The sequence below is a fragment of the Protomyctophum bolini genome (genome assembly GCF_963924005.1).
Source record: "Protomyctophum bolini genome assembly, chromosome: 5".
Taxonomy (NCBI): Eukaryota; Metazoa; Chordata; class Actinopteri; order Myctophiformes; family Myctophidae; genus Protomyctophum; species Protomyctophum bolini.
In genome coordinates, this window is record NC_137866.1 from 14,825,251 (window position 1) to 14,848,640 (window position 23,390).

At 44.4% G+C, this 23,390-nt stretch overlaps 1 protein-coding gene across 1 annotated transcript in view; it reads left to right on the plus strand.

The window, feature by feature from the left end:
- The window catches only part of cacna2d3a (calcium channel, voltage-dependent, alpha 2/delta subunit 3a), a gene marked incomplete at both ends in the record, with an annotated part of 220,647 nt that overhangs the window by 99,963 nt on the left and 97,294 nt on the right, over positions 1-23,390 (plus strand). Inside the window, 2 exons of the mRNA XM_080764041.1 lie at positions 10,725-10,803; positions 17,166-17,299. Coding sequence (XP_080620167.1) covers positions 10,725-10,803; positions 17,166-17,299 — 213 coding nt within the window. The remainder of the gene's footprint in view (positions 1-10,724; positions 10,804-17,165; positions 17,300-23,390) is intronic.

Here is a 23,390-nt window from a genome sequence, read left to right on the forward strand (position 1 = left end):
AAAATCTAATCGGATCGGGCGCAAAAAGTGTTGCAACATTGAAAACTAAACATTATTAAAAATCTATAGCTTTTTTGCTATACTGATATTGCGCATATATCTCGATAAAGATATAACGATAGACAGTATTGTGCAGCCTTACTCACTTTACTGCTAGCTTCTTTCGATCAATCATTTATTTATTTTTTCAACGTGGATGTAAAAAAAAGAACGCCCGTCCAAAAAAACCCGAAAATAAATCAATCAATCAATCAATCAGCAGAATGTTCTAGTTATTTGTAATTTGCCTTTGTTGCTCATTGTGCTGCGCATAATTCTGACATCCCATCATTCCGTCTAGGTGGCTTTGCGTGCGGTTAGGGATGGGGTTAATAATGTGATTATGGACTAATGTGCTGTCCGACTAATGGTGGACATAGTGTGTACTTTGCTCCGTGATTATGTCCGTCCCCTGTGAGCCTGATTGGCCATTCGATGTCCTGGTTATTAAAGAGAAGACGAGGACAAGTTGACAATAATTGAGAGAAGATATTTGACTCGATTGCCACGTTTCACGATTGTATAAATGTGAAACCTAAAATAATGATTTCCGATAGCAATATCTGAGCCCTGTCTCGGAGTTAAATTAAACTCTCCTGATTTGACTGTGTGTGTGTGTGTGTGTGTGTGTGTGTGTGTGTGTGTGTGTGTGTGTGTGTGTGTGTGTGTGTGTGTGTGTGTGTGTGTGTGTGTGTGTGTGTGTGTGTGTGTGTGTGTGTGTGTGTGTGTGTGTGTGTGTGTGTGTGTGTGTGTGTGTGTGTGTGTGTGCGTGCGTGCGTGCGTGCGTGCGTGCGTGCGTGCGTGCGTGCGCGCGCGCGCATGTGTGTTTTTCATAGTCCATAACGCTCCTATCCTATTGCATTCCCCTCCAGCCCAGAGGCTGTTCAGCAGTGACTGGAGAGGAGACATTGCTGCTAGATCCATTCCATTTAGAAGGAGCCCCGCTGATAATAGAAGCATTCCGTCTCTGTCACTCTCCACAAAACCATGTCTCTCTCTCTCTCTCTCTCTCTCTCTCTCTCTCTCTCTTTCTACTGTCGTTCTGCCTTCTGTTTTTTAACCCATTGAGACCTGATTCTACAAATGTCTTCTAAATCCAGTTTTCTGAAAAACTTGTTGCTATATCAGTAGTGCACAAACATTTTTTTGTCATTTTGTTGCAGGCAGGGAACACCCCCGAAGCACAGATTTGAGTTAAAAATGTTCAAAGATTTGCACCGATTTTCAAGACTTTTTCAAAAGTAGCAGTAGGCCTATACTGCAAGCTCGTAGCTCAGCACAAAGTGACACGCTGCAAACTTGTATATCTGCTACTTTTGAATAGCCTATATGCTATGTTTTACAATTTAGGCATTTTTAGCAGACGCTCTTAATCCAGAGCGATTTACAGCAAGAACACCACAGGGTAATACATCAAAGGCATATACTGTAAATAGTCATCTAGGATCATAAGTAAACTAATAACCTATCATCAGTCTAACAGTAGAATATGCATACTGTACGTACGTCGTACGTATAATCCCAAATGACTGCAGATGCGTTCCCGGTTGCTTTGGGTTAATGGTTTGCCTCGGCGCTGAATGGGTGTCACACTGTGAATGAGCCTCTGCATGGCGCAGGAAGGAAGCACTTAATGCACATCATCAGATTAGGATTTCAATAAGGTACAAGAGCTCGGGTCCAAAAGCATTCTGCAAGTACTCGTGTTGAACCGGTCGCTTTTTGGTACGCACTCCGAACTGAACGACGCATTTATTGTTATTATTATTATTTTTGTATCAACTTCAAACGATTCGTTCTGTGCTCTGTGGCAGACTATAAAGCAGTGCTTCAAATCAACCTTTTCATGTCAAGGACCCCCAAAATGATGACGTATTTGGCTGCGAGAAATATTTTGCACAATGATTTTTCACAATGGCAAGAGAGTGGCACATTAAAACAAATGACAATTTCTGTATGAGGCCATTAAAAACAGAATTGTACATTTCTATTTGGTAGTCGCTTAGGCTATACTACAATGATGCTAAATATCATAATTATGTTAGGTACTGGGGTTCTCAACGTTTTTGGCTGGGGACCCCCGGAAATGCTTTGGCCATGTCTCGCGACCCCCGCCCCTCCTCCCCACCCCCAATACAAACTGACTGCAAAAGTAACCTTAATAATAGAGAAAATATATCATAAATTAATACTGAAACCAGATATAATTATTAAGGAAAGTGTATGAATGCACTATGTGTACTATGTAAACAAAAAATGGCGACCCCCCCCCCCCAGAGGGGTCGCGACCCACGTGTTGAGAACCCCTGCTGTATTGTACTACGATCTATGCACGCACACACACACACACACACACACACTACACACCTGTGTGTCATTATCCCAGCTAGCCATGCCTGAATGGTGGCTTAATGACGGCCCTCTCGGCACATGGTCCAGTGATGGTGCCAGTGTTTTTAAAGTGCTTTTAACAGTCTCTCACTCACGCTGACACCGCTCTCGCCACTGCTCGCTTTCGGCTGTTCAACTGACGGTAAATCACCCAGAGACAAAGCCACCGCTTTATATTACTGACGCTCTGATGCTGTGAGATTGGACTTTAAAATGGAAAACGATCGTTTTGGATCTTTCGTAAATGGCCTCAGCCAGAATGTTATTTTCCTTTGTACTGTTTTCTTTACCCCTAATTTCCACCAAACTCGGTGGGTGGGGGGGTGGGGGGGGGGGGGGGGGTGTATTCTGTGAAAATAGTTGATCTGCGGGCTCAGAGTTGTAAGCTTGTATACTCAGTAGATCAGCTATTTTTTGACAAAACATTGTCTCATCCCTACTGGATCTGAAGCCAATGCTGCGGTCCAGTTGCCATTATCAATGAATGGAGAATTAAGTCATATGTGTCTGAGCAAATCTACATGTTTACGACATGATGATGTACAATGATAAGAGTGCCCCTCACTTCACACGGGTGTGCTTTTTTTGTATACATCTAAACAACCCCCTATAGCACATAACACATAATAGAAACAAATCGATAAATACCGTAATAATAATAAAAAATCAACACAATAAAACATAAATGACAAAACAAAGATCAAACAGACAAACAGAGCACTTCAATCAATACATTATACGAATCTTTCATCCTACACACGTTTCCACCAATCCTTTTAGGTGGTCTGCATTTTTGTCCACATTTTTGAGAACGTGTTCGTGTCCGCATATTGGATCTGTGAAATTGGATTCTCTCCATCTGTATGATTGCAGTCATCTCATTAAGCCATTTCTTAAAACAAGGAGAAGCGGCTGACTTCCAATCCAATGATTTTCTTGGCTGCGACCATGTCAAGCATCAAAGCCCTTTTGTTCTTCAGCCATATATATTATAGCGTTCTCTCTGTCGTCTCTTTGCTGCATGTTTCAGCTTCCTAGTACAGACTGAATGTCTGAGCCTGCCTATAGTACAGACTGGGCTGTATTTTGCGTGTCTTAAGTACCAGGTCTTATTACCTAACTTGAGTAAACTAAAGACCTGGATGCGTGACCAATGCTCTTTGGCCACTCAGAATAGCCAAATGGCATTGATCACGCCTCCAGGTCTTTAGTTTACTCAAGTTAGGTAATAAGACCTTGTACTTAAGACACGCAAAATACAGCCCACTGAGTGTCTGAGGCTGCATATAGTACAGACTGAATGTCTGAGCCTGCATATAGTACAGCCTGAGTGTCTGAGGCTGCCTATAGTACAGCCTGAGTGTCTGAGGCTGCCTAGTCAGACTGAGTGTCTGGGGGCTCCCTGTGTGTGAAAAGTATTCCATGTTTCATTATTTAATTCTCTAAAGGTGCTAACCTTAGCTCTACCGCCAGGAGGGTGCTAACCTTAGCTCTACCGCCAGGAGGGTGCTAACCTTAGCTCTACCGCCAGTGCATTCCATAGCCTAGGAGCCCGGGCAGCAAAGGCCCGATCACCCCGGGTAATTAAAGGGGCATTCCACTCATTTTCAACATTCATTCATATACCTTAGAGCTGTTATAGAGCTGAAATAATAATAAAAGTCCCCCCATTCTGTGTTTCCTAGAACTGGAGGTCTGAAAAAAATCATTAACATGGTGAAAAACATCTTGCTGATGTCATCAAGATGTGATTCACCATGTTAATGATCTTTTCAGACCACGTCAGGAAAATTGCACGGCTGACCCACCCAGCTGATGGGTGGGTAGTCTTCATGCATTACATGAAAACGTTGATTGAGCTGTTATTTCCTCTAACATTTCCTCTTATTTCTAGTTCAGTGTGCATATGATATTTATCTTGGCGTTCGGCTCTGCTGCATTTTCTCCCTGCTCGGCACGATTAAACACCATCATAAAACATTAAGAGCAGGGAGATAGATATACAATAAAACCCGCCATGGGGAACATAAATAAAAGCCCACTGTTGGTGCCAGGGTGGTGGGAGCAAACATCACATAACAACCAGGAACCATTATGCAGAGGAAGGCAGGAAGAGCATGAGGTCTAGTGAGCTTAAGTAGCCCGCCCAATTGGTCAGCTGACTGCCACATCAGCGAATGACGTGTGGGTCTTGCACACACTTATACACCCACAAAGTGATGCAGCATATTAACCCCTTGAGTATACTGTATGTACGCGCCCTTGACCACGCCATGAAACCCCTCGAGTATATCTGACAGAACTAACTCCGCAAGCTACGCATCATTTCATTGAAATAATGTCATGCACATTTTGTCCAGTGAATAGTGCACTACTGCAGGCCTGGTTCAGTAGATTCAGAAGCTCTTAATACTGGAATGATCGATTATTTAGACAGTATGGAGTAATTCTGTCATTTAACATGCATCTCAATGGGAAGGACACTGCCATCGCGGAGTGGAGTGGGTGTGGCTTAATAGTGAAGGGCTAATTATTCAACATAACACAAAGCAACACAACTCAATTCAACACAACACAACTCCATTCAACACAACACAACTCCATTCAACACAACACAACTCCATTCAACACAACACAACTCCATTCAACACAACACAACTCCATTCAACACAACACAACTCCATTCAAAGCAACACAACTCCATTCAAAGCAACACAATGCCAAATTCTGAAAAACATAAAGCGGCACACAGCAATGGGCATACTGTACAATTCAACAAAATACAGTACATTACAGCAAAATACAACACACACACACACACACCCCCCACCCCTCCCACCTTAGGCAGAGAATAATGAAGCATGGAGGACCCATATGGCCCCATGTTGTGTGTGTGTGTGTGTGTGTGTGTGTGTGTGTGTGCGCGCGCGCATCCCCACGCAGTGTGAGTGACAGTGTGGGATGAAGACATTACAGCAGGCTTTTATCATCATAATCACCACCTTTATATAATTGCTGCACCCAGTGTACACACACACACACACACACACACACACACACACAGCATCAGAACTTCAAATTATCTGCGTGCTCTCTCTCTTTCTCTCTCTCTCTCTCTCTCTCTCTCTCTCTCTCTCTGTCTCTCTCTGCTCCCCTGCTCTCCTGCTCTTTTCACCCACGGATCAGATACTTTTTTGCTGCAGTTTAAACATTTAAAGCAATATAATGGCGTTTAGTTGCAGTTCGACTGCAATCTCTGACGGCATGCGGCAAAGTCATTGTACCTTTTGCCTTGAGGTGGGGAACACCAATCCACGCTTCCCAAACTAATTTCTCATTTACGACCGGGTGCTTTTGTTTGGAGGCTATACACGATGTGCAGTACTGTATGGCATTAAAAACAAAAGAACCCAAACACATAAATTATGCATTGTGACATGAATATGAACACGTATATACTGCAGACATATTTACAGTGCTGAGTGTTTGAGTTAGTGGTGAGTGGCCGCAGGACTAGCCTACTAAAACAATAATGGAGACGTACGCGCACAGAGGATATAACTTGTTTATGATGCATGTCCGCACATACTGTACGTAATCTAGGTTTATGGACGTACATGTGTGATCTCTGAATGATTGTTGTTTCTCTGCGATTCTGGGGACCTCTGCATGATGGGTGTGCGTCTAGTCCAGGGGTGTCGAACTCAACTTGGGGCGAGGGCCGCATTGGTCAAAAGGTCACTTGATGGGGGCCACAACCAGTTGCGCACGCACGCTCGATGTCTCAGTCAGTCACTGCTATAATCTATCTATCTGTCTATGCTCAGACCCAGCCAGCCAGCCAGACACACACATAGTGCTCAGACCCAGCCAGCCACACACATAGCTCCGTAAGGGAGTGGTTGCACCACTCAAAAAATCTTCAAAAAACTGAAGAGGCTACTGGAGATTGGAGAACCTGATTTGGACATGATCTGATGCAGGACAATGTCACTATGACAGAAAGAGAAGATGGGTCTGGCCACATTCATTCACCCCATAATCTCAGTGGAAATTGGGGAATATGTTGACAATAGTCGACAGCTCTGCCGACCTTTGTGGAGATCTTCTCAGTTCTCATTGTATGCTAGTTACTGCCATTCAGGATGGAAAATGAAATCCATTTGGATTTGGGGAGAAGTAGTTTCATAAGGGGCTGGTATGAAGTACTTGATATAAAGAGAACATGTTCAGTTCACTAGTCTACACTCTACTCTACACCTGCCTTAATTCCATCTGATTGTCTGTCTGGCGATCGTTAACTGTGTCTGTTAGAGAGAGGGGCAGAGAAGAGTGGCTTTGCTCAACTTGATATATACTTATATTCTCCACTCTGATGAAGGTACATGTTCGATATATCATGCAGCCTTACTTATTAGCCTATATTTTAGCTATTAAAAAGCAAGTTTTTGCTTGAGGCAGGCGGGCCGCATAAAACGACGTTGCGGGATTAGACTCTAGTCTGTACAGTACAATGGTCTCTGTCGGGTGGAAACATCATTATGTCCAAAACGCTTTCACTTTTCAGGATTGAAATGCAAAAGCATCACAAAACAAGTAGGGCACTAACCCATGAGGGGTTAGGGCACTAACCCATGAGGGGTTAGGGCACTAACCCATGAGGGGTTAGGGCACTAACGCATGAGGGGTTCCTGCCCAGAATTCACAAAAAAACACAAAAAGTTAAAATATGGCAATGGGATGCTTCTGCCCGATAACACTGTATAGTGTATAGTGCATGCATGCATGTCGTCTTTGGGTGTCTTTCCATCCGTGCGTGTGTGTGTGTGTGTGTGTGTGTGTGTGTGTGTTTCATGCGTGTGTGCATGCATGCACAGTATATACTGTAGATGTGGTGCAGTGGACTGGGTTGAAGTTTGCATGCTGCAGCTCAGAAAACACCACCACTACCTTGATTCCGCTGCGCTGAACGCGACTGTTAACGGTTCCATTTTTAATAGCTCTGAGCCCCCCTGACCGAGCGCGTGGGCGCAGCAGTGGAGCTAGCCCACTCACCACAACCTCGCACACCATTTAGTTTTTGTCGGTGAAAAAAGGTAGTCGACGGACATTTTTGGTCATAGTTTTATAGTTGAGGAACACTGTGTCACACTGTGTCTCTGTCATGGGGATGGTTGAGTCTGTTTGAATGGAGGAGGATTATCATTCGAGATGAAAGCTTTTCATTTCCTCTGACAGGGAAGACAATGAAGCGCACGTTGAGAGCGTGCACGACATGTTATGATGCTGATGATAGCTCACGGCTGCTTACTAATGACACGCTCACAACTGTAATTAGAAACACGGCAAAATAACACACACGCATGTCCCAATTAGAGCTGCAACTATTGCTTATTTCCCTTGCAATTATTCTATTGATTATTGTTTCGATTAGACATGCACGATATTGAAATTATGACTGGTCTCCGATTATTTGCAGGGTCATATCGGCCGATATCATTTCCGATACCGATATATATTATCATATTATACTTTTATTGAACTCATTATTTCTTTTAAATGAAATTTTTGGCTGCACTGTGAGTACAAAGCCATTGACGGTCACATTATTATTGCATCATCAATATCGGTGAAAATTATCTGGACTATTTTGAGATCGATTCGATACCGATATAGTGTTTTTTTTTTTCTGGCTGATTTTGATATGCCACCAATTTTTACCTTGAAAAAAGGTAAAGGTAAATCCTTTACCTTGTGTACGGGTACGGCTTCTTCAGACATTCAATTCAATTCAATTTTATTATAGTGTCAAATCACAACAAGTTGTCTCAAGACACTTTACAACCAACAAAGATCCACCCAGAGCATTGCAGCAGCATAAGTTATAATAGTAATGAAAAATAGACGGTATAGGCTAGGATAAGTGCATCAAATCAAATAAATCAATATATTATCTCTGTCGGGTGGAAACCTCATTGTTACTTTTCTTTGTGGATTTGCTACTTTTGCTGCTTTTGTGTGTCACTGTAGTGTGATCCAGTAAAAAATTAAAACACAAAAAGTTTAAATATGAAGATAAGAGGTTTCTGCCCCATAGCAACGATATGCAATGTACTGTGTGAACGCACACGCACGCACATACATACACACACGCTCACACCACCCACCCACGCATGCACGGATGCATGCACACACACACACACACACACACACACACACACACCCACACACACACACGCTCATGGACAGCAGGCTGTCAGGTTGAAGGCGAGGCAGTGAAAAATGCATGCAATGGAGGTTGGGCAGCTGTGCCCCCAAAGGCTTGCATCTGGTCCAATATGGCAACCTCTTCTTGGCAGGCACGCATGCGCGCACGCGCCAGAACCAACTGAATTCCCTCGGGCTGAAGCTGTTTGGCAGAGAGTTTTGAGCACTCACTGGTGTGTGTGTGTGTGTGTGTGTGTGTGTGTGTGTGTGCGTCGCGCTCGTTCATGCCATTTGTCCAGTGGTGGAAAAAGTACTCGGTACTCATGAAGGTTTTTTTTACTTAAGTAAAAGCAATGTAGGCTACTCTTTTCCAAGAAAAAAGTTTGGAATGCTACATGTACAAATAAATAAAGTAAAAAGTACAAAAGTATTGGTATCAAAATGTACTTAACCCATTTTGGGCAGGAACCCCTTTTGATGTTTTATTATGTTCTAATTTAGCTATTGAAAAATAGCAGCCACCGAGTGGCGCGCTATATAACTACCTGTCAGTGGGGAGTGTTGGCTGGGAGGAGGAGTAGAACTAAGGCCCTGTACGTCCTCTCTGGGGGGGTATTACCTGTCAGTGGGGAGTATTGGCTGGGAGGAGGAGTAGGACTAAGGCCCTGTACGACCTCTCTGGGGGGGGGGGGGGGGTAGTACCTGTCATTGGGGAGTGTAGTAGGACTAAGGCCCTGTACGTCCTCTCTCTGGGGGGGTAGTACCTGCCATTGGGGAGTAGTAGGACTAAGGCCCTGTACGTCCTCTCTGGGGGGGTACTACCTGTCAGTGGGGAGTATTGGCTGCTGAATTAATATCAACATCCTAATACATCCTAATACTGGGGGGTCAAATTATGACAGGCAATTCCTGCTAGGTCTTTTATTTTTGAAAAATAGTTAAAATATTATTTTCTGAAAACTGGAGGATTTAGAAGATTAATTTTTTTAATTTTGAGGTCAGGCCTAAATTGGTTAAAGTATTTTCAAATGGCCCAAATATATGGGGCTGAAGTGGTCAGATCACGAATAGATTTAACCATTATTTATTATAGAATGAGAATACAAGTGTGCATATAATATTTTATATTGGCGTTCGGCTCTGCTACATTTTCTCCCTGCTCGGCACAATTAAACACCATCATTAAACATTAAGAGCAGGGAGATAGATATACAATAACAACCCCGCATGGGGAACAGAAATAGCAGAGCCCATCGGTGGTGCTGGGGTGGTGAGGGGAGCAAACATTACATAACCAGGCAGGAACGTTCATTTGCAGAAGGAAGGCAGGAAGAAAGCATGCAGTCTAGGTGAGCTTAAATACACTGCCAAATTGTTCAGACCGCCACATCAGCGTATGACATTTGGGTCTTGCAAACACTATATACACCCACATAGTAATGCAGCATATTAACCTCCCCCCAAAACAACTAGAAACTGCAATCCATGCTTTCATTTCCTCCAGATTAGACTATTGTAACTCTCTATATATTGGTATTCACGTGATCGGAAATCGGGGCCGATCACATCATTTTCAAATGATCGGAATCGGATCGGGAGCAAATAAACATGAGCAGGACATCCCTAGTATCAATATTATATCCATATCATGATATTGTCTGTGATTTTGGATAGTGTACTATTGTGATATGGCATAAGTGTTCAATAAGAATATCGGATCTGGAAAAATCGGTAGGCTACTCAAAATCCAAACATTGGAATTGGATCAGGGGCAATAAGAAAACGTGATCGGGACATCCCTATGAAATACCTCAAAACTTTACTTAAGTACATTACCTAAGTAAATGTACTTGGTTACTTTCCACCGCTGCTACGCACACTGAGCTTAAAAACTTCAGTCTGAGTTCATCATAATCTCTTTTTAAAGTGGAAGAAAGCTTGAGCTAATCGCTGGCAGATAAGGCCTGAACCCTGCAGGCCTGGATCCATCAGTGTTATCTGGCTCTATATACGCTGGGTGTTCCTGGACCATATCGGAACTCAATTAAAATGACTGACGTAAAGCTATCTGCTTCTTCCCTCCGCAGGTCCGCATATTCCCTTACCTGATTGGTCGAGAGTCGGCCTTCGCAGATAATCTGAAATGGATGGCGTGCGCCAACAAAGGTGGGAATCTGTCTTCGACACACACCACATCCAGACCGATGGGCTTTAGTTCAGGGATTGGCGGGGATGCCTAGTTCCTAATCTGATGGAGGCTCGCCTCACGTAGATGTCTGGGTTGTGGGGGGGGTGCGCGTGTGTGCGCGTGCGTGCTTATGATGATGTATGATGATAAGAGTGCATAAGGCCCGCTCTACTCAGACAGCCTAAAGTTCCAGGCGTGTGCTGGGTGCAGAGTCAGAGAGAACATATAGAAAATTAATAAAATCTGCACACTCAGTCGAGTAAGAGTCTTTGTTTAATAATGATAGTGCTCCGCAGCAGCAGTCATACCAGACAGACAAACGTGTTTTGGCGCGCAGGCCTTCGTCAGTGAATTTTCGTCAGGTCCAATTTTGACACTGACGAAGGCCTGCACGCCGAAACGCGTTTGTCTGTCTGGTATGACTGCTGCTGCGGAGCACTATCATTATTAAACAAAGACTCTTACTCGACTGAGAGTGTGGATTTTATTCATTTTCTGATGAGAGTGCCCCTCACTTCACAAATCACTGAATACAGATCTATTATGTCCATGGTATTTAATGTGTTAATATCTCCCTCGCTCAAGGATATGAAAGTCCTTGAAATTGTAAAAGGTTGAGAATCGCTGCTCTGAAAGTGTTACTTACAGTTCAGCCGAATATTCCAGTCAAGTTCATAATATAACCCATTTAGACCTAAGGTCCATTCTACAAAATGTCTTCAAAAACGAGTTGAGTTTGAAATGTTCGCTTTAACAAAATATATAGGCTTTGCGGAAATGTTCATGTTTTTGAATGGGCAAAGTATAGAAAATAATGGTTAAAGTGGTTGAAATGACACGGATACGAATGATGACTCCAATAAGCATTGAACATGGTTCATAATAGTGTGCACGCACAGTCTCCCCATCACTCTGTGCACACACACACACACACACACACACACACACACACACACACACACACACACACACACACACACACACACACACAGGCTTCCCATGCATCACTCCTAGCCTGCTGACCGTGGCGGCATGCTGTGGCTGTCCTGCCCTGCCTTGTGTGACATGTGTGTACATCATCCCCTCAGTCTCAGCACCTTAGTGTTGTACAGTGTGAGCAGGGAGCATCCATCTATCTCCCTACAGTCTCAGCACCTTAGTGTAGTACAGTGTGAGCAGGGAGCATCCATCTATCTCCCCTCAGTCTCAGCACCTTAGTGTAGTACAGTGTGAGCAGGGAGCATCCATCTATCTCCTCTCAGTCTCAGCACCTTAGTGTTGTACAGTGTGAGCAGGGAGCATCCATCCTACTCCCCTCTGTCTCAGCACCTTAGTGTTGTACAGTGTGAGCAGGGAGCATCCATCTATCTCCCCTCAGTCTCAGCACCTTAGTGTAGTACAGTGTGAGCAGGGAGCATCCATCTATCTCCCCTCAGTCTCAGCACCTTAGTGTAGTACAGTGTGAGCAGGGAGCATCCATCTATCTCCCCTCAGTCTCAGCACCTTAGTGTAGTACAGTGTGAGCAGGGAGCATCCATCCTACTCCCCTCAGTCTCAGCACCTTAGTGTAGTACAGTGTGAGCAGGGAGCATCCATCTATCTCCCCTCAGTCTCAGCACCTTAGTGTAGTACAGTGTGAGCAGGGAGCATCCATCTATCTCCCCTCAGTCTCAGCACCTTAGTGTAGTACAGTGTGAGCAGGGAGCATCCATCCTACTCCCCTCAGTCTCAGCACCTTAGTGTTGTACAGTGTGAGCAGGGAGCATCCATCTATCTCCCCTCAGTCTCAGCACCTTAGTGTAGTACAGTGTGAGCAGGGAGCATCCATCTATCTCCCCTCAGTCTCAGCACCTTAGTGTAGTACAGTGTGAGCAGGGAGCATCCATCCTATTCCCCTCAGTCTCAGCACCTTAGTGTAGTACAGTGTGAGCAGGGAGCATCCATCTATCTCCCCTCAGTCTCAGCACCGTAGTGTAGTACAGTGTGAGCAGGGAGCATCCATCTATCTCCCCTCAGTCTCAGCACCTTAGTGTTGTACAGTGTGAGCAGGGAGCATCCATCTACTGTATCTCCCCTCAGTCTCAGCACCTTAGTGTAGTACAGTGTGAGCAGGGAGCATCCATCTATCTCCCCTCAGTCTCAGCACCTTAGTGTAGTACAGTGTGAGCAGGGAGCATCCATCCTACTCCCCTCTGTCTCAGCACCTTAGTGTAGTACAGTGTGAGCAGGGAGCATCCATCTATCTCCCCTCAGTCTCAGCACCTTAGTGTTGTACAGTGTGAGCAGGGAGCATCCATCCTACTCCCCTCAGTCTCAGCACCTTAGTGTAGTACAGTGTGAGCAGGGAGCATCCATCTACTGTATCTCCCCTCAGTCTCAGCACCTTAGTGTAGTACAGTGTGAGCAGGGAGCATCCATCTATCTCCCCTCAGTCTCAGCACCTTAGTGTTGTACAGTGTGAGCAGGGAGCATCCATCCTACTCCCCTCTGTCTCAGCACCTTAGTGTAGTACAGTGTGAGCAGGGAGCATCCATCTATCTCCCCTCAGTCTCAGCACCTTAGTGTTGTACAGTGTGAGCAGGGAGCATCCATCCTACTCCCCTCAGTCTCAGCACCTTAGTGTAGTACAGTGTGAGCAGGGAGCATCCATCTACTGTATCTCCCCTCAGTCTCAGCACCTTAGTGTAGTACAGTGTGAGCAGGGAGCATCCATCTATCTCCCCTCAGTCTCAGCACCTTAGTGTTGTACAGTGTGAGCAGGGAGCATCCATCTATCTCCCCTCAGTCTCAGCACCTTAGTGTTGTACAGTGTGAGCAGGGAGCATCCATCTATCTCCCCTCAGTCTCAGCACCTTAGTGTAGTACAGTGTGAGCAGGGAGCATCCATCCTACTCCCCTCTGTCTCAGCACCTTAGTGTAGTACAGTGTGAGCAGGGAGCATCCATCTATCTCCCCTCAGTCTCAGCACCTTAGTGTTGTACAGTGTGAGCAGGGAGCATCCATCTATCTCCCCTCAGTCTCAGCACCTTAGTGTAGTACAGTGTGAGCAGGGAGCATCCATCTATCTCCCCTCAGTCTCAGCACCTTAGTGTAGTACAGTGTGAGCAGGGAGCATCCATCCTACTCCCCTCTGTCTCAGCACCTTAGTGTACCACAGTGTATGATGCCAGTGTGAGCATGGAGCGTCCATCCATCCATCTCCCTGTTGTAGCCTGAAGGACACCGTCCTAACACCACAGGGCGGAGGCATGGAGGCATTCTGCTCCAGCCGCTGTGTGTGATTAATGATGATGCCCCTGAACCCTCAGCCCGCCCAGTGTGTGTGTGTGTGTGTGTGTGTGTGTGTGTGTGTGTGTGTGTGTGTGTGTGTGTGTGTGTGTGTGTGTGTGTGTGTGTGTGTGTGTGTGTGTGTGTGTGTGTGTGTGTGTGTGTGTGTGTGTGTGTGTGCGTGTGCGTGTGCGCGGTGTTCCCTCTCCAAGAATATGGACGCTGGTGTTCATTCAAGTGATTAATATTACATACAAAAAATATAGGCCAACATAATATACAGTGAGATTTTATCTTTTACTGAGCATCCATTATTTCTTAGAAAAATGTGAATTTCAGGTAGTTGGCAATCTCTCTCTCCCTTTGTACGTCCCTGCCTGTGCCCCAGCTGTGACGTTGAGTGCCATCTCACGTGTAGACATTAGCATCATAATGGCAGCATTATACCATCAAAGCAAAATGCCATCACTTTGGTCGTGATGCTCTTGGCCATTATACCTTTACTTCAGTCAGGATTTAACCATTTATTGCAACAAATGGAATACAGTTAAACTTGGTGTTAATGGCTCCGCTCTTTAACACGTTCATTGACTGCCAGAATTGTTTCAGTCTGTGTTCCTTCTCTGCCACCGGATTCTGCCGGGACTTTTATTTTGGAGACAAAAACAATTCACCTCAAAATGAACCGGAAGATAAATCAGCTGAAGTTAATGTGGCTACCGTCAAAGTCATCCGAAGAGTTAATATTGTAGCGACGATTTAGTAATGAGCCGCTAACATCCTGGTTTTGACCACCTCAATCTGAGAAAGGATTCGGAGAAAAAAACATTTTAAAAATCCAGCTATTGTATTGTAGAAGCTTATGGCTGTGGCCATCTTCCTTTCTGGTTTAGTGCCTGTTTAGCGCTAGCTATTGCACTTGTGAGCTGGCAAAATTTCATAAATTAGTGTAACTCGTGTTTGGCAGCCTGAGCCTTTTGGCCAAAACTTGTGTAACTTCTTCTTGGCAGTCAATGAGTTTTAAGTTGCAGTGCAGGAACAAAAGCCCCAAAAGTTGACTATACCCCTCCCCGAGGTAGAACAAAATGGGACATGTCCCGCGATTTACTGCAAAGGTCATGAAATTGATCCATGAAGTTACTCACCACATAGGCACCAAAACGCCTATCTGAAAGATGGAGTTCCAAGTCAATCCTTTGCCATTTTCTACCTGTTGGTTGTTTTTACATCATACTTGCATAGATGTTCTACAGGCACTATGCCTACATCCCAGAACAATCAGAATGCAAATATTTGGTTGAATCAGCAGCCTTTTATATATAGGCTGCTATATATATATATATATTTAAAAAAAACTTGTCATGAAATGAAATGGATGGTCAGTAGTTTTACTTTTACTGCAAAAGTCATGAAATTAATCCATGAAGTGACTCCCCACATAGGCAAAAAAACGCCTATCTGAAAGAGGGAGTTCCAAGAAAGTAATCTGTCATTTTCTACCTGCTGATTGTTTTGACATCATACTTGCACAGATGGCCTACAGGTAGTGTCCCTAGATCCCAGAACAATCAGAATGTCAATATTTGGTTCTATGGTGTAATAGAATAGAAATAGCAAAACTTGACTTTTCTGGGCAATATTCTCTTGTAATTTTGGTCCTACTCTTTATCAACAATGTGACATTCTTTTTTTCATATCTTTAAGATACCCTCTTCATGAAATGGATAGTCAGACATTTTACTTTTACTGCAAAAGTCATGAAAGTCATCCACGAAGTGACCATCACTGCAAAAAATGCCTACCCTGAAAGACGGTCAAACATGTTCTACCTGCTGGTTGTTTTTACATCATATGCAGGCATGCGGAATGCGCAAAGGGGGGGTTGGTGCTTGGGTACCTGCCCTTTTGCCTCAAAGTCCCCAAATAAATATATATATTTTTTGATATTCAGCTATAGTGTAGATTTTTGTCTTACACAAACATTAAATTCCCATTGACAATGGGTGGAGAAGTTACATAGACGAGCAAATTGGCTATTTTTGTCCTACAAAAATAATGGATGATGGATGATGTACAATGATAACAGCGCCCTCACTTCAGTTCACACGGGTGTGATTTTTATGTATACATGGTAATGAGAATGTATTGCTTATTTTACTAACCAAGGATACGATACCAAGTTATTGTGGAACATAGGTCTGCTATAGTTGGTTATTTCTGATGGGATGCCCAAAAAAGACCACCCCAAAATTGGTGCACGCTACACATGCACGAACATTTTTCGTCGACGAACATTTTTCTTCGACGAACATTTTTCGGCGACAAACATTTTTCGTCTACAAACATTTTTCGTAGACGAAAACAACACTGGTACATGTCTTGTCTTAGTGACGGGCCTATCAGATGTCTTGTCTTATTGACGGGCCTATCAGATGTCTTGTCTTATTGACGGGCCTATCAGAACACTGGTACATGTCTTGTCTTATTACGAAAAATGTTCGTCGACGAACATTTTTCGTCAACGAACATTTTTCGTCAACGAACATTTTTCGTCAACGAACATTTTTCGTCGACAAACATTTTTCGTTGACGAACATTTTTCGTCTACGAACATTTTGTGTCGACGAACATTTTTCGGCGACGAAAACAACACTGGTACATGTCTTGTCTTAGTGACGGGCCTATCAGATGTCTTGTCTTTCGGAGGATTGGAAAAAAGCCTAATCGACCTCACTTATCTCACATTTGCACACTAAAGTTTTTTTGGGCCGGGGTCTATTTTATCTATTATCCATTACCATTACACAGGCTGTAATCAAGATGGATATGACATGCATATGGCAAGATATGGACTGTATGCACACACACACACACACACACACACACACACACACACACACACACACACACACACACACTGTTCAATGTTAATTTAACTCTGAATGGAACCAACTCTGAATGTACACTCTCAGAGTTACAGACCCATAAGGGTCCATTTGGTTCCAAATGATCATTTAGCTGGGGACCCCCTGGGAACCACTGCTCTAATGTATGAATCCCCCCCCCCCACCAGGGTACTTCACCCAGATCTCCACGCTGGCGGACGTGCAGGAGAACGTGATGGAGTATCTTCACGTTCTGAGTCGTCCCAAGGTCATCGACCAGGAGCACGACACGGTGTGGACCGAGGCGTACATAGACAGCACCGTAAGTATCCCTGTGATCAGTTCTGGGCGCCGGTCCAACACAGCCGGTGGGTCCCGTATTTGTTCACCGTTCTGAGCTCCTCCTCCCCTCCCCTCACTGATAGAAAACAGCAGAGAACACTGACGTCACCACATTTGGGGCGACGACCCTCTGCACTGTTGTTGGTTAGTGAAATTCAAGTTGACTCCCACTTCAAATCTTGTCCCACAAATCACACAAAACATCAAATTCTTATCCTGATTATATAAAGAACAAACTACAACTTGCTTTGAAGCCCAAAAAGCCAACCTCCGCGTTCACCGTTTAATAGCTTATATCTCCACCATGGGCAGCAGACAGTGAGCGGTTAGGGACCGTCTACATAGTGCAACACCGAACTTCAAAATATTCATTAACTTCCATTTATAGGCAGAATATCACCACCATATTTACATCACACATCAATGGTGTACTTATGATTGTACTACAGCATTTAATTAGCCTATACTTTTGTGCCCAACCCAACTTCCCAAGACCATCTGTAAACAATTCCCCCCTATCAGTAATGTGATCTATTACATCGCACACTGAACATGATTTGCTGTTCATATATTCAGAACGGGTAAGGACTAGTATTAACAACCGAATGATTTCAGCAGCGAACTGCAATGCATTGTCTGGCGTATTTTTGTGTCCATCTCAGAGTGTGAACTAGCAGGAAAGTGTGTGTGTATCTGCGCCAGATGGTGAACCATTAGGTGAACGAGTCTCGTGTGTGTGTGTGTGTGTGTGTGTGTGTGTGTGTGTGTGTGTGTGTGTGTGTGGGAGTGCTGTAGCGTGGGTGTAGCAGCACTAATGTGAGACGCACCCCTGTCTGAGTTCAATCTCTGATCTCCTCAAATCTGGTGTAACCCTCCCTCCCCCGCGACACATAAAACCACACACAAGCAAACATTTCATTTGCGTCCAGCCTCTCATCTTTTGCTTCTTTTTTGTCCCCGTAACATTTCCCTGACAGACACATTCCCATGAATACCTGAACCAAAATGTACATGAATTGTGTGCAGGGACGGATTAATCCCCAGGAGGGCCTTGGGGCCAGTCTTTTTTAGGGGGCCCCCATAGCGCGATAGCTCGCGCAAATGTTCATCATTCTTTTTACCTAAATTTGACACAATCAGCAGCCAATGAAGGTCCCCAGGAGCCCTTTTCAGAGTATCAAACCCAGTACCACGCAGTCCGGTTTCCCTGAAGGGCCCTGAAGTGCCAAGGGCCCCTGGGCATAATTTGGCCCTGATTGTGTGTCCTTCCTGGCACACACATTAGCATGCTTGAACCCCCCCCCCACCACCACCACCACGTTCCACAACAACCACAAAACCCACAGAATGTACCTCGATCCATAATCCACGCACAATAAGCGGCGTGCACAGCGAGGCACGCACAGTGCTTCCATTGTGCCGTCATGAAACGGCGAGTCATTCATCCTCTCCCTGCTTCTGAATAGATTTAAAAGAGAAGAGAGCAGAGGAAATGGAAAGAGACAAAGGTTTGTGTGTGTGTGTGTGTGTGTGTGTGTGTGTGTGTGGGGGGGGGGGGTCCTTCCTTGGAGCTACGGGAAATGGACCACGTTTTGTGTCCTCGACCCTCTTCTTCTTCTTCACATTTTTTCCCCCTCTCGCGTTCATCACGCCGCATTTGTTGCCGCCTCTTTGTTTTGTCGCTCGATTTGTCCTCCTTGTTATCTCGGCCCATTTGTCACAGTCAAGATGCGTGCACTCAGCCCACACGCACGCACATACTGTACACACACACACACACACACACACACACACACACACACACACACACACACACACACATACACACACACACGCGCACACTGGCCCCACAAGCACTACACACACACACACACACACACACACACACACACACACACACACACATACTGACCCCACAAGCACTCCGCACGCACACACACACACACACACACACACACACACACACACACACACACACACACACACACATGCATTCCACAGTACCACTGCAGTAACAGCTCTACGTTCGTTTTTTAAACACTGCTTTCTGTTGAGCTATATTATTTCCTCTGGTCAGTATATGAGCCTCAACAGCAGCATGATTTGAACCTGATTGATGGATTGGGACAGGCCCTGATACCCATACGTGTGTCTCAACCAATAAAGTCATGTATTATTGATATTTGGCTTTTGTGGACTCCAGGATCAGAATTATCTTCGTTGTAAATACAGTTGTGAAACAGTGGGTGGCTTTAGTTTTTTGTTGTGTGAAATCGTCTGTTGGTGTTTCCAGACAAGAGAAAGAAATCTCACGCTCGGAACACAATGCTCTAAACCTTGTTATTGTTGTTGTTTTGTTTTTTACTTTGGGTCATCTTCTGTTGTTTTGTACTATACACAAATAAAGGTGACTTGTCTTGACACTATAGCACACCACAGCCACCGAAGCAGGTAGCTACCCAGCAGGAAAACCACACTTACAAAGCCTTTGTGAAACTTGACTCATCTGAAACCTTTTCTCTTCCCACCCTCCTCCTCCTCCTCCTCCCCCTCTTCTTGCTCTCTTCTTCCGTTTGACCTTTGACATCTGTATAGCTCCCCCAGGCCCAACAGGTAAACGTCTTGATGGGCACCCATCCCACCCTCTCCCAACACCCCCATCACGTTTTACGTTGTGTGCTCTCACATGTGTCCCGTGTGTGTGTGTGTGTGTGTGTGTGTGTGTGTGTGTGTGTGTGTGTGTGTGTGCGCGTCCATGCGTGCATTTCAGTGGGGTTTTTAAGTGTAGTGGCACCCCATGGCATCTGTGTGTTGTCGTGCGTTTGGGTGTTGTACTTCTGTATGTCTGGCTGGCTGGTGTTGGTCGTGTGCAGTCCCTGTGTTTCGACCTGACGCAGCCTCCTCCTCTTCTCCTATACGCTTCATTCATACTCTGTCGCACCACGCCGCCACGCGACGAAAATAGCCCCGATTCGCTGTGTTGATTTCGTCCACTAACGAAAGATGTTTGTTGTCTTAACTTTTTTTCACTGAAGAAAACTAAATATAAACTAAGCTACGATGACATAATTATTGACAATCTCGTCAACAAATAAAAACTAGACTAAAATGTTAGGGAGGGACTAGTGAAGAAGAGATCCAGTAGAACTAAAAGACAAGTCGTTTTATGTTTGGTTGCGCTTGAGTGTTGCGCTCTGAAAATAGCCGATCTACAAGCTCACAAGTTGTGAGTTGTGAGATCATGAGCAATATATGGCGATGTATTTTTGTCGACAAAATCAACTGTACATTTAGTCGGCTGAAACTAGACAGAAAAATGTAATGAAATGTTATGTGAATAGAGCCTATAGACTATTATGACTAAAACCACATCTGTCAAAATCAACACTGCCGATCCGAGAACGAGCTCATTTTCGCCGCGTGAAGACCACCAGCGTGCGACAACGTATGGATCAGGCTTCACAAAGCCCTGCATTGTGTGGTTTTCCATATCGGTGCAGTCGATTCGCCCACGGTCCTCCTCCCACACACGCCTTATCCTACACACACACACGCACGCACACACGCGCCACAGACACACACGCACGCACACACCACACGATCCACTCCTCACTGTGTGGACGCTGTGTCGGTCCTGCTTCGCTCATGTCAGAATGCTGGCAGCTAGCTGTGAAGTTGCTTTTTCTTTTGTCGTCCCGTTTTGCTTGTGTGATTTCTCACTGTGATACACATGATGATAATGATGATGGCTTGTGTCGTGTTCGTTCTGTTGTGGAATTCTCAACCATTTGACCCATTCTGGTCGGGAACCCCTTTTGGTGTTTTACCCCTTCAGACCGGGGAACCCATTTTGGGGTTCTGTACAGTATGTACAGTATTCAAAAATGTTAAAAAGAAAATGATGCTGCTATATAAGAAGTTTTTCAGAAAACTTAGGTCAGGATTTAGAGGTGTTTTTAGAATCGGCCTCAGGCCTAAATGGGTTTATCTTTTCTGGGTGAAACGTCCAATAGCCTAATACTGCAGTGGTCAGGCCAATGACCCCCTTGCCTAGAGGGAGATCAAGCAGGAACCCGACTACATACTATATAACAATGTAACGCAGACTTAACTTTTATCAGACACTAGTGTAGTGTACTGTAAATTAATGAATTTAATATGATCGAATCCATTTTACCACTTAAACCCTCAATACTTAGGAAACTTGACCTACTGTATGTACTACTGTAAAACAGCAGGTCTAAACATTGCTACTTTTTGCGAATGTTCTGCCCAGAACATAGGACACTATGGTTCAAGTTGAAGACCTATGGTCTACTGTATATGCGAACATGTTCAGATGCCTATATATAATGGATTTGCTGTGTTTTATGAACTAAACCTATGCCCGTCGGGCACTGGCATACTTGGAAATGGTGCAATCTGGGAACAATGGCAATTGGAATACATACCCCACCCTAGTTGCAATAGCCGTTATTTTAACTAAGCTTAATTTGCTTCAGAATATGCATTTTGAGGGCATCTCTGATGTTCCATTTATACAGAAAACTGAATGTGAAAAGTGGACTGATTAAGTATGATTTGCTGTTTTTTATATAAAAGTGTACTATATTTGTATGTCGCTAAATGTTCTGATGAATTGAAAATGGTGGACCCTGTTGTAAACTAGTGTAATGCTTTATCAGCGTGTTGTCCACAGTAACAGTCTTTGTATAATGAGTTGTGCTTTCATGTGAAATGTACCCATTCTGCAAACTGTTAATAAATACTTCAATCAATCAATCAATCACATGGCAGGTGAGGGGAATAAAGGCCGGGGCTGCCATGGCAATCAATTGGCTCAGGCAGAGCCTTGAAATTGCACAGGTGTGGGGACTTACGCTAATTAGGTCCATTGGCAGAACCTGACCAGAGCCTTTTCTGGCGGTTCTGGACGACCGTGTATCCGACCGTCTCAAGGCTGGCCACTGCTCTCCCTGTGGTGGTGTGGAACGCGTGTGTGGAATTTGAAGTCGGTGGGGTGAGCTGTTACACGGGGGGGATCTCTATTATGATAACATTGATGACAGTAGCATCCTCAACTGGGGGAGCAGATAGTCCGTCCCATTAGGCAGCTGGCGGGCCGTATGTCTGACACTGCACAGTTAGGGTGACAGCCTGCCTGGCAGATAGACACCGGAGCAGATCAGCACCAACGTGCAGGAATAGACGCTGCATTGTCAGGCTGCAGCCGCGCAGCGGCGAGTAGCGGCGTCATCCGCACTGTGTTGTTCACGCACTGCCAGTCAGTCCACCGTCTCTTGCAAAGGGCTGGTGACTTTTTTTTTCTTTTTCTTTTTCTTTTTTACGGTTTCATGACATTAATTTTCATTCCTTTTTCTTTTTTTCTGCCCTCAACAGTGACATCTGCTGGCAAATTCCTATGTTATATATGGGGTTTGTAGACTATTACATCACAGTCCTACTAGGCCAAATACAGGGGCTGTGACAGACACCCAATTGTCAGTACATTTAGTCTTAGTTTTCATCATCGGATCTTAGTTTTTATTTAGTTTTCATTTAGTTTTTGTCAGTGAAAAACTTTAGTGGACAAAATCAACACTGTCCTTTCCTTTGTTGTATGCTTAACTCAAAGAGATAAATGAGGACCATGGCTCCGTCTGGGGTTCAGTTTAGCACCATTAGGAAGCCGGTAATGGCTGCTCTTCTCCTCGCTAATCACCTAATCACCTGTTAATTAATGTAATTTCCTAGAGCAGCTGCGCAAATCAGATTTTTCCACAATGGGTAAACGTGATGTGTATTAACGTGCATGACTGTGCACACACACACACACACACACACACACACACACACATGCACATGTGCTGTGTGATAGGGGCGCAACAGCTAATCAAACTAATTGATTATAAAAAAAATAATGACTTTTAGTTTCATGAAATCGATCCCTATCTTGGTGGTAATGACATTATAGGCAAAGCATGTTCAAAACATAAAAGAAAATATAAGGTAATATGCACATGCATAAAGTGAGTGGCAAAGTGATTTTAAAGTTTTGTTTATGTTTTAGA